The following is a 12,884-nucleotide window of genomic DNA, read 5'->3' as shown; positions in this document are numbered from 1 at the left end:
TCGGCATACCATCATCATTGCTGGATCAATATCTTGGAACACCCAACAGCAAGGTGCATAGTCCCTCCGCCAAACAGATCACAGTGGTTCAAGGTGGTGAATCACCACCATCTTCACAAGTATAACGGAGGACGTGCAATAAATGCTGGGCTGACCAGCACCACCCAAACTTCATAAACACATTAAAAAAAAATCTGCCTTACTGGTCCAGAAAAACACATTACCAATTTGAAAGATGACGAATCAGAGTCTTGATTTATACACCAATATAATTTTAATTGCGCATTTTTGTCTAAAAAGCAGACATACAAAAAGTGGTTCATGAGATATTAATTAATAAACTCCCCCCTCAATAATTTAATGCCCCGCACATGAAATCCATATGCAGTGAATAGGCAACAGATGGACAGGAGGAACACTCTAGCAGAAACCAAAGAGATTACACAAAGCCATGGGTAGTGGATTTAAAATATCTAACACATTCACGTCAGCTTGGCTTAAGAGAGGTTTTCGAGAGGAAAGGGATTGATGCATTTCTATGCTTGTTCAATGACCAAACCCACTTTGCTGTGAATTCCACATTTCACCACAGTTGGGTAAGTGTTGAATAACCCATTTAGCTGTTGCCAGGACAGCATGCAGTCCGATACTGCATGTCATGTACCCCCAAAACAGGCAATGTTACAATTCCAAATTAGCAGTCGGCACAAATGGGGCAATTTGATGTGCATATGGGCGGCACAGTAGCACAGGGGTTGGCACTGTTGTTTCACAGCACCAGAGTCCCAGGTTCAATTCCTGCTTGGGTCACTGTCTGTGCGGAGTCTGCTCCCCCCCCCCTCCCCTCCCCCGTGTCTGCGTGAGTTTCCTCCCACAGTCCAAAGATGTGCAGGTTAGGAGGATTGGACATTCCAAATTGCCTTAGTGTCCAAAAATAGTTGGGCGGGGTTACTGGGATGAGATGTGTGCCAAGGGCCGGTGCAGACTCGTTGGGCCAAATGGCTTCCTTCTGCACTGTAAATTCTATGTCATGATATAGATGAAAAGCTATTTTTCTTGATAAGATTTGTTGAAGGGCAGCCTGGTGCCATAATATAGTGGCAGCACTTTTTCTTCCATTTAAGGGGCAATTTAGCGTGGCCAACCCACCTTTGGGTTGTGGGGGTGAGATCTACGCAGACACGGGGAGAATGTGCAAACTCCACATGGACAGTGACCTGGGGCCCGGATCGAACCCGGGTCCTCAGCGCCGTGAGGCAGCAGTGCTAACCACTGTGACACCGTGTTGTCTTAGTAGCACCTCTTTTAACTGCCAATTAAAATAGTATCCACATTGGAGGAACTATATTATGCAGAAGTTTGATGTGGAGAAATTCTTTACCTGATACTTAAGTTGACTGAAGTTATAGACAAAAACTGAATGTGGAGGCGCCAAATTCAGGTAATATCGAAAGGTTGTCAGTGCCTCCGATGAGTGAAGAATTTGGACTATTACAACAATTCAAAGTAGGCACGTGTTTAAAAAGAAATAATTGGCTAACAACCCGATGGCAACCCAACAATGTGACTTTAAAATTTGGGTTCTTACATTTCAGTTTCTTCAAACAGAATCTCGGGAAAATTATTTTCTGTAACAATGTGCAGTGGATAAAGATTTTGCCTTGAAATACATCTGGAACCGCAGTGAGCCACTCTGGTTGTGATGGATTGCAATAGGTATTTGATGTAAGGACACCAAACGGAGAAGAGGTTTTCTGTAGAATTTGAATTTTCACTTGAACACAAGACGACCTAATCACATTTTCGCTCCGAATTTTGTTGTTGTACGTCAGGCTAGAGCAAAGCACCGCCAGGTAAGATTCCCACTGCCCACGAATTGCTGTCGAAACTCAGGCCATATGTCATTCTGCGTCAACGAAAGGAAATTACTTCATCGTGTTCTGAAAATGGGGTCTTTAAAGATAAAACCCAATTAGCTGTAGAGAATGTCCAATTGAGGAGCTGGTTTAGCACAGTGGGCTAAATAACTGGCTTGTAATGCAGAACAATGCCAGCAGCGTGGGTTCAATTCCCGTACTGGCCTCCCCGAAAAGGCGGCGGAATGTGGCGACTAGGGGCTTTTCACAGCAACTTCATTGAAGCCTACTTGTGACAATAAGCGATTATTATATCATTATATTAAGATGCATTTGTTTTAAACCGGGGATGTCCAAGCTACAGCCTGTGAATGGTGGGGCTAAAGATCTGATGATCCACCTTATAGACGCCATGTAAAACATCTCCTATCTGTGCTCATCTTTCTTGCTCACTAATTTGTCTCATTTGTAATTCCATAGATCAAAAAACTGGAAAAGGCTGTTTTGAAGCTGTTGCTTCATTGACTGATGATCCAAAATCAATGGGTTACAAAAAAGTGTAAAAATGAGGCTCTGAGGTGCGCAGAAACCTTGATTGTTCCCAAGTATTTGGTTGAAATTTATAGCACTGGCAGTGGATCAAACTGCTACCGGCAACATACCTAAACTACTCTGATGATGGTTGTTAAATAAATGTTCGGTGTGAGCGGTCTGATTTTATTCTTTGGGGAGGGTGGAGAGGGGCGAGGAGGAAAGTAAAATTAACAGCACTTTGAGCGTCTCGAAAACAAAGTTCCCATTTACATGTTCTGTGAAGGTTTCATTTCCCCCCCCTAATTTTCACTTAAATGTAAAAAGATGATCAAGTACAATCCAGTGGCCACTTTCTACATTTCCCCCAGAACAAAGAATTAAATTCGATTGAGGCATTTAGGATTCCGTCATGTTTTGCAAAACCCCTTAGTTATTTTATCTCACCTGGTTTTCAACGCTAAGAAATTCCACTCAAGCTGTTTTTTAAGTCAGAACATGATGGCTGAATTGTTGCTGCAGAGAATATTTGGCTTCACAGCATCAGGGTGAACCCTTAAACTTGGATTAAGCAAAAAAAAAAAAAAAAAAAAAAAAAAAGCTGCTGGTTTTAACTGTTCAGATTTTAGTTCGCAAGGTGCTCATACAGAAGTATTTCTGGATGCAAATGGATAACCTGAAAGCATGTCACTAAAATCTAGCTTCGGTTTCTACTCATCAGCCCACATTGGATTAACGTCAATTCAGCACTCGAGCTGAGAAACACCACCTTATGTGGCTCAAGGGGCAATGTGGAATCAACATTATATTTCCAGGAAAAGGTAATTGAAACCATACATGTGGATTGAAAATAAAAATCCTTCACTCTTCTTAACCGTCAGTCTACCAACTTGAGAAATACTGAATTCTATGTTTCCCCCCCCCAAAAAAAACCCTCAGCCTGTGAGACAAACGCCAAGATAAAAGGGGCAGCAAGTTGGAAACAAATATATTTTTCTGCGTTGTAAACCAATTACAAGCATAAAAATCAATATTTTGTTTTAAATGAGCCTAGTTTAATTGTGTTCAGCAACCTTTTACTGTTAATGTCAGTACTGCCTACGTTTAAAAAATGTCTGTGATATATTTGTTTTAAATCACTAATGTGCATCAGAACAATGCTTGCACTTCACTAAATAGCTTTAGAAATGTCAGATTATTATCTGCATGCCGAATCAACTGTACATTAAAATATACAGCGAAACCAAAAACATGGGGGCAGCACGGTAGCATTGTGGATAGCACAATTGCTTCACAGCTCCAGGGTCCCAAGTTCGATTCTGGCTTGGGTCACTGTCTGTGCAGAGTCTGCACATCCTCCCCGTGTGTGCGTGGGTTTCCTCCGGGTGCTCCGGTTTCCTCCCACAGTCCAAAGATGTGCAGGTTAGGTGGATTGGCCATGATAAATTGCCCTTACTGTCCAAAATTGCCCTTGGTGTTGGGTGGGGTTACTGGGTTATGGGGATCGGGTGGAGGTGTTGACCTTGGGTAGGGTGCTCTTTCCAAGAGCCGGTGCAGTCTCGATGGGCCGAATGGCCTCCTTCTGCACTGTAAATTCTATGTTAATCTATCTATGTTAATCACACCAATCTTAATTTTTTTCATAGAATTTATAGTGCAGGAGGCCATTCGGCCTATCGAGTCTGCATTGGTTCTTGGAAAGAGCACCCTACTTAAGCCTCCACCCCATCCCTGTAAGCCAACCTCACCTTTTTTGGACACTAAGGGGCAATTTATCATGGCCAATCCACCTAACCTGCACATCTTTGTACTGTGGGAGGAAACCAGAGCACCCGGAAAAAGCCCACGCAGACATGGGGAGAACGTGCAGACTCCGCACAGACAGTGACCTAAGCCGGGAATCGAACCTGGGACCCTGGAGCTGTGAAGCAACTGTGCTAACCACTGTGCTACCGTGCCACCCTATGTTCAGATTTCGAACTGGTTTACCAGTCTGAAGGCTAGATGCATGAATCACCACCAGAATAACATTCACAGGCCAGTTTCCACTTCTTTTAATGGTTTTATTTACATTCAACAGATACGAGTTTATCACTCAGGTTCTGCTCAGGTCTCCTTTTCCATCATTGGTTAATTGTGCGATTTGATTTGCGTTTCCTATTACAATTAGCACTTATTTTGTCAAATTAAATCAGAAAAAAAAAAATCTGAAAGAACAGCCTGTACAATGTTTCGGAATATCATGATTTTTTTTTTGTGGAACTGCTACAGATTATGGGTAAAATAATGCCCACTGGAGTAACGCCACATTAAAGATGTGAGCTTTTTAATAGTCCTTCAGAACAGCTACTAGCATTTTAATACGGCCGGCAAGCCATCAGCTTTTATCAGTCCTTTTCAATGACTTGTCCACGGAGAGAGCTGATAGCATTTGTAATTTATGCACAGTTGTTACAGCATTCTCAGGCAGTCATTATGGGGGTAAATTATATTAATTTGGATGCTAAAATCTATTTCACAAAAGGAAAATAAAATAAAAACACCAAATTTAAGTTCTAGACAAGTCTTCAAAAAAGCTCAGCAGTCATGTTCGAACAAGACATGCCAAGACCATTGCTGTGAGTTGTCCTAGTCGCTGAAATATATAATGGAAAAGGTGTTCAAGTCATGACTTGCAGCAGCTGTCACCAGCCATTCAAGTAAATAATTTTATATGTACATTTGAAATAATATACAGCATCTGCGTATGCATTAATCACAAATTCCGTAAAGTGGACAAGCAGGGCTGTGTGATTCATTGTTATCTAATTCGCTTCTCTGCTGAATATATAGACATGTAGTAGTCGTTGCTTCCAACTGCTAAGTGAGGCTGTCGAGAGAAACACAAAATAATCAAGCTCTGTTAAATCAGAATGCTAGAAAAGATTAGTCAACCAGCGTGAAGTAATTATCAGTGCAAGAAAACAATTACACTTGAAAGATGACCTACCCCAGTTTATCATGTCCATCACACAGATGGGAGAGCAGAAATTAAACATGGGAACAATTATGCCACAGTTAAGAATGGTGAAAATCTGCTCACAGAAGTTTATCATAATATTGCTTTTAATGGACTTCAGGACTTTGGGGATAAATAATAATATTTATTAATTGCTTATCCTTTAGAAAATAAAATCGCCACTTCCACTGTGTTCATTGTTAAGGCACACTATGGCCATAGCGAGCCTGGGATGGTGGGCTAACCTGTGAATGTGCTACATAATGGACAGTACAAACTGAGGCAACATGACAAGGTTGAACTTTTCAATGTTCTTACTTGCCGTTAGAGGACTGTTTCCCCCAAATTGAATATTTTTCAACTGCTTTGAGAAGCTTTGTGCTTAAACACAGGAAATTCCCTGGGAAATGGAATGAAATACACTTGGAAATAAAAGTTAATTCAAGTTGTCATAATCCCAGGTGACCATAAGGTGCTTTCCCCTTTGAGGGGGAGAGCTGATGGTGGTGATTTAACCTGAGGGTCACCACACCTCAGGCGAGGGGCAAGGTTGAGAAGACCTTCATGAATAATCTCAGCCGGTACGGGGAATTGAACCCGCGCTGCTGGCTTTGCTTTAGCATCACGGGCCAGCTGTCCAGCCAACTGAGCTAAACGGCCCTGGGGTGGAGTGGGGATGGGGTAAGCTGAAATGTTCAGCAGCGTTCCGAGTGGTCAGGCACAGCGAGTTAAATAAACAAAATCAGTATAGAGACAAAGATTTTTCAACGTTGCGTGACATTCGACAGCCCTGGCACGAAGTTACTATGCCAAAGCTTTGCTGGTTTTGGAATGTTACCGGAATGGCAAGAGGTGTAACTGTCTTAAAATTCACCTCCAAGCATTTGTTACTTTTTTGGGTAATGTATTCAATGATTTTAAACCTTTACCTCGATAGCTTGTGGAAGAAGCCAAATGTAGAATTGGCAATGATCATTTGGCATCTACAAAGGGTCCTAACACGACATCAGACTAGAGTCTAGAAATGATACCGCAAAATGTTACCATGCGACTGCTGAATGCGTTGCTGAACAATCCCTCTGCAAAGAATTTAGGGATGCCGAGGATATCAAGGAAAACAGATCTCAAATGTGTCACGTGTAAATCCCCCCACTTTGACAGACTGACTACTTTGATAGTTAATGAACTGTTTGAAGAATAACATCCATGCGATTTGCAGGCTTTAATATTTCATCATACCGTGGGAAGCTTCCCAATGTAGTAGCAGCTTGAGAAGTTTGCGATGCAAACAAAATGCCAAGCTTCCCTCTGCTTGTCTAAACATTTATTCTTCTGATAAATAATGCATAGTTTAGATGGAGTACACTCTGGTCTTAGGAGTGGTTTATGGCAATATTGTCACCTTGTATGTAGTGGACAGTCTTTTTTAAAAGCTGTTTGCAGATAAGAACGAGGCATGTCTCAAATTCGACTTGACTCTTCATTCAAGCACACAAGTCAGTCCAAGAGCAGGCCTATGTGCTAATGCACCAGCTAGTGCTCACTAACATATCCACAACAGCACAATCCAATCTGTGATTATACCAATATTGAGATTGAATTAAGCTTTGGTAAATCCAATTCAGAGGTCCTATTTAACCAGAATTCTTGCTATGAGAGAGCAGACTACATAATCTATCTCACAAGAGAGGGGTCCATTCAATTCGCAACATCTGCCTGGAGTATCATTTGGTATTTTCTGAGTCAGGGAAAACAAATTAGAAACAAAACCTAAAAACTCCTCAAGACCAGTTGCGAATTGTGCAGAGAGATGACCCTTTGCTCAGCTGCTGATCCATCACACCAAGACAGAATAGACAGAACCACAGCTTGTGGGCACTGGTGGCAAATTGTGTCTGCATCGTGCAATGCTGCGCACACTGAAAAACAGTACAGATGTTAAAAGGACAATGGAACAGGAACTGCACAGATTGAAGTGTTCTGAAAAATGACTTACCCAGTATGGGTGGAAAGCCAAGCAGCTAATGGCTCCGATTCTCTGCCCCATAAATCCGTCATAGTATTTAATATTGCTTATTACATCCCCACTTGCATTATATACAGCTATGAACTGGTTCATGGAGCCACTGAAAGAGGAAGAATAGGTTTATTTTTCGCTGTTAATCAGAATTTTTGGGTGGTGAAATATTGAGCACATGTACTCCCACATAACCTTGCTGTTAAATATCATACTGGCAAGAGTACTAACATGAAATTATTAATGTGTAAAACAGCTGGCCCAGAAGCTGAAACACTTAATCCTCAAGCACAAATATTCTTAAAGGTTTACATTCAAGTCCTGGGAATGTTACTAAAAGCATAGAGTTTTTTTTTATTGACCGAATTGTCAGATTGAATCTCACTTCAAACTGCAAATTTGACATTATCTGATTCATATCTGATTCCAATCCTTCCCCACTCCCCTCCTAAAGCATTAGATATTCTGCTATCTGATAGAGAAGCGCATTAACAATGGCAGTAGTCCAGAAGATGGCCGCTCTCCAAGATAGAGGAAGTATTATGTTGAGCAGTCTAGAAGGGAGGCACATCTGGAGAGATGTCCTCTAATCAAGCAATAAACCGATTAAATTTAAAACAATAAAAAGGGGAATGGAAGTAGGATGATTCTTGTGGACTCGCCCGCTTGCAATGACTGGAAAAGTGTTCACTACTGCTCAGGAATGATCTCAACTACACCATCTTGAAAGGTTACTGGAGCTAGCAGTTACAATTTGGTATCATGATGGGAGTTATTGTAGGGTGTATGACAGTGCAGTACTTCATAAAATCAAGCATACTTTTTTTTGAATTCTGAGTACCCAATTCATTTTTCCAATTAAGGGCCAATCCACCTATCCTGCACATCTTTGGGTTGTGGGGGTGAAACCCACGCAAACACGGGGAGAATGTGCAAACTCCACACGGACAGTGACCTAGAGCTGGGATCGAACCTGGGACCTCGGTGCTGTGAGGCAGCAGTGCTAACCACTGTGCCACCGTGCTGCCTTAAGCATACTGAAATCAAGATAAATTTCGAAGTAAAAGTATGCTTGTACTCAACAGTATGTACTGCCACACGAGAAATTTAAATGTGAAACAAGTGAAGCATGACAATTAACAAAGAGGGATTTAGCATTGTACATTAAAAAAATTATTGTTTAAATCAATGTCGATTCAATTAGACTGTTAACCCCCAGGGAAAAACAACCCTCGTGCAGCCACTTCTGCATTTTACTTGGATTCGTTTTCCTTCAGATTTGGAGCGATTACCTCTGTGAACATAGGAACAGGAGTAGGCCATTCAGCCCATCGAGCCTGCTCTGTCATGCAATACGGTCAGGGCTGAATGGACACTTCAATTCCTTTTGCACCCACTATCCCCATAAACCCTTTACGTTAATAGGATCATAGAAAAACCTGATGTTAAAAGTTGTTGCTGTTGTTTCATTGTGCATTTAAACTTTGAGTTTTTTGGTTTTGCTTACGGACCCCCCTGCTAGCTTGCGACAGAGTTCGTGTGGTGCAAAGACAGTCGAAATAAACCATTGCGGGGAAACAGTTCGGCATCCTTTCCCCACAAAGTGTCACTTCAGGTGAATTCCCATGTTGGTGTGCGTCATGGTAGGTCAGCCAAGCATTAGGAAGCGTGTGCAGATATGTTGGACATGTTTTACGCTTTTAGGTTTGCTTACTATTTTGGGATTACTGCTGTCAGCATGGATGAGAAAGAGATCAAAGTTACTGTGAGAATGATGTGAGCAAAGTCAAAAAGGATTAGGTTCACAACGTCACAATATCTGGTTTCAATTCGTTATGGAAATGAAAAAGGACAAGGAATAGTCAAACGCGAAAATACTCCCAACGGAGGAATGCTAATTTCAGGGAGTTGAAAAGAGACCTGGCTCACGTGGATTGGAATCAGAGATTGGCAGGCAAAACAGTCAATAAGCAATGGGAGACTTTTAATTAGGATAGGTCAGGTAGAGACTGGACACTTTCCGACGGAGGAGACAGGAAGAGCATCCCACACTCGGGCTCTCTGGATGACTCGATCTAGAAATTAAAATGTGCAAACCTCACACAGAGAGTCACCCGAGGTCAGAGTCAAACCCAGGTCCCTGGCACTGTGAGGCAGCAGTGTTTGCCACTGTGTCATTTTTGAGATTAGCGAATAACGAAGGAAAACCAGAAGGTTTGCGGCATTGACTATCAAATTCACCAGGTCCAAATGGATGCAACCTGAGTTGTTGAGGGAAGTCAGGGAGGGACAGTGGAGGCTCTGGTCACAAGCTTTCAATCATCCATGGATATGGGAGTGGTACCAGAGGATAGAAAATGTTATACCTCTGTTCAAAAAGGGAGGACGGATAACTTGAGTATAGACCAGTCCAGTTAGCCCAACGTTGGGGAAACTGAGAAAGATGGTTTGTGGGATGGGCATTGCTCTTTGTTTTTTTCTTAACTATTAAAAGTTGAATATGGGTGGGTGGGGGCGGCTGATTGGTGTTATGGTTATTTGTTCTGTTTTTACCCTGAGTGGGGGGCCATCCTACTAGCTGTTAGTTAACAGGGGCAGAATGGTGAAGGTAGCTGTAGCTCATACTATGGGGGGGGGGGGGTATAGTGTTATCCCCAATCTGCAGAAATCACTTTATTTCAGCGGTTTTGAACTCATCGTTTTGATTATGGAGGAAGGAGGGATTGGGGACATGTTTATCGAGGGGAAGTTCGCTGGTTTTGAAGATGTGTTAGGTAAATTCCAACTTCTGAAGTATAATCTATTTAGATTTTTTTCAGGTGCATGACTTTTTGTGCAAGGAGATTCCCTCGTTCCCCTTGGCACCCTTGCCCTCTCTGTTGGACAGGGTCCTTTCGTTGGCTGAATTGGGGGAAGGGAAGATATTGGGTATTTATCGTTGGATTTTGTTAGTGAAGCAAGCTCTGTTGGAGGAGGTAAAAGGAAGTGGGAGAGGGAGCTGGGTCTAATTTTTGATGGGGGTGGGATGTGGAATGAGGCTCTTCACAGGGTCAACTCCACCTCCTCGTGTATTAGGTTCAGCTTGATTCAGTTCAAGGTGGTGCATTGGGCACATCTGACCAGGGCGGGGTTGAGTGGTTTTTTTCTGGGTGTGGAGGATAAATACAAGCGCTGTTCTCGGGGACTGGCGAATCATACACGTGTTGTGGCCATGTCCTAAACGTATAAGCTTTTGGGTCTCTCCCTCCAACACCATGTCAGGGATCCTTGGGAACGAGCGCCTTGCCGACTGGTGGCCATTGAGGGGTCTCGGACACGTCGGAGCTGCAGACGGGGGTGAAGCTGCATGCTCTTGGCTTCACCTCATTAATAGCCCGGAGGAGAGTTCTGCTTGGGTGGAGGACTCCGGTTCCGCAAGTGCTTCGTCCTGGTTGAGTGACCTCTTGGAGTTTTTGAGTACTTAGAGAAGGTCAAGTTCATCATGAGGGGGTCGGCAGAAGGGTTCTACTCGAGATGTCAGCCTTTCACTTCCCATTTCAGTGAGTTGGTCACCGGCAGATGTTAGGGGAAGGAGGGGTTTCTGGTTACGATTTGATTTCTTTATGGGGGGGTGGGTTGGATGGAGGATAAGTTTGTATTTGTTCTGTGTTTCGGTGTTATAATGAACATTTTTCGCAATAAAAATATTTTTAAAAACGGGATGTGGGATTTCAGAGTTGTGGCGAGATTGGGGAAGTTAGACTTGTCTTCCTTAAGTGAAGATTAAGGGGAGATTTAACTGAGCTGTTTAATAACATGAAGGGTTTTGAGAGATTAAGTAAAGAAAACTGTTTTCAGTGCGGGAGGGTCAATAAACAGAGGGCAACAGATACAAGGTAACTAATAATAATAATCTTTATTATTGTCACAAGTAGGCTTACATTAACACTGCAAAGAAATTACTGTGAAAAACCCTAGTCGCCACATTCTGGCGCCTGTTCGGGTACACAGGGAGAATTCAGAATGTCCAAATTACCTAACAAACAGGTCTTTTGGGACTTGTGGGAGGAAACCAGAGCACCTGGAGGAAACCCATGCAGACACGGGGAGAACGTGCAGACTCCGACCCAAGCCGGGAATCGAACCTGGGACCCTGGCGCTGTGAAGCAACAGTGCTGACCACCTTGCTACCGTGCCACCCGTAACTGGCAGAAGAACTAGAGAGGAAAGATAATTATTTTGCATGCAGTGAGTTATCATGATCTGGAAGGCATTGCCCGTAGTGGTCAAAGTGGTTTCAGTAACACTTTCAAAAGCGAATTGGATAAACACTTGAAGGAGAAGTTCTTTGCGGGACTATTTAGAAAGACCAGGGAGTTGGGCAAATTGGAGAGTTCTTTCAAAGAGGCATGATGGGCCACATAGAATTATTTACATTAATTTCTATGTAAAATAGCCATTTCCGCAGGAGGATCAAACATTTATTAAACTGGATTTTATTTTGTCAATTAAATATTTCCGAAATGTACAAAAAGGACAACATTTATGTTGGAAATCACAGCTTTCTTCTAAAAGGTAAATTCAATCTTAAATGCAGTTTACATTATAAAACGGTCTCACAATCCAGCAACGGCTGTATTTTGATGGAATGAACGGGTGTTTTAAGTTGGTTAGCTCATGCTAACAAAATCAGACTATCTCAGCAACTTCAGTAAAATGTAGCAGAACAGCAATTCCATGTTCAGATTTTCAATTAAGAATGACGGGGAAGCACCGAAAATCAGCGGTTTTCTCACTGAACGCAAATCCATGAACAACCGAGGAAGGCCGATAGTGCTCTTTATTGCGATTAGTGAAGGCAAAGTGGGTTTGAAAAATGCCACCGGTCGTCCAGAAATAAAGCTCACGTGCAACTCAAAAACGGCAAAGAGCCCACACCAAGATGGAGCTCCGGCAAATCCAACCACTTCTTCAGTAGAGAGCCACCCAGATAAAAGACCATTTGATTAAATTTCTGTTGGATTCTGCACTCGCAATGAGAAATCCCCCAAGCTTGGACAGTCACTGCGGCATCAAGTACTTCCAGGAAAGCTATATCATGGATGTGGGAGGTAGCGAGTAAAACTCCCATTATTATCTCATTCAGCAAGCTTTTAGGAAAGGTTTGAAATGAGTTGGAAGCAGTTCAGAGAAGGGTCACTCGACTGATCTTGGGGTGGTATGGGGAGGGGGTTATCTTGAGGAAAGGTTGGACAGGCTGATCCTGCATCCATTCGAGTTTAGAGGAACGAGACGTGATCTTAAAGGCCCTGAGGGAACTCGTCAGGGTAGGTGCTGAGAGGGCATTTCCCCTTGTGGGGGCATGAGAACGAGGGGACGCAGCTTAAAAATAAGGGATCTCCCATTTAAGACGTGGATGAGAAGAATTTTGCTGTCTCAGAGGGGTCGTGAGCTTTTCCAGAAAGCGGCGGAGGCTGGGTCAGTGAATATTTTTAAGGCAGAG

The 12,884-nt window shown here is 42.8% G+C and overlaps 1 protein-coding gene across 1 annotated transcript in view; it reads right to left on the bottom strand.

The window, feature by feature from the left end:
• Positions 1-4,436: 4,436 nt before the first annotated feature.
• rptor (regulatory associated protein of MTOR, complex 1) overlaps positions 4,437-12,884 on the bottom strand; it is a 499,967-nt gene continuing 491,519 nt past the window's right edge. The window contains exons 33-34 of the mRNA XM_072483619.1: positions 7,382-7,511; positions 4,437-5,256 (exon numbers count right to left, since the gene is read on the bottom strand). Coding sequence (XP_072339720.1) covers positions 5,188-5,256; positions 7,382-7,511 — 199 coding nt within the window. The 3' untranslated portion in view covers positions 4,437-5,187. The remainder of the gene's footprint in view (positions 5,257-7,381; positions 7,512-12,884) is intronic.

Source organism: Scyliorhinus torazame, chromosome 18 (assembly GCF_047496885.1).
Source record: "Scyliorhinus torazame isolate Kashiwa2021f chromosome 18, sScyTor2.1, whole genome shotgun sequence".
Lineage (NCBI taxonomy): Eukaryota > Metazoa > Chordata > Chondrichthyes > Carcharhiniformes > Scyliorhinidae > Scyliorhinus > Scyliorhinus torazame.
This window is presented reverse-complemented; position numbering and strand designations above follow the sequence as displayed.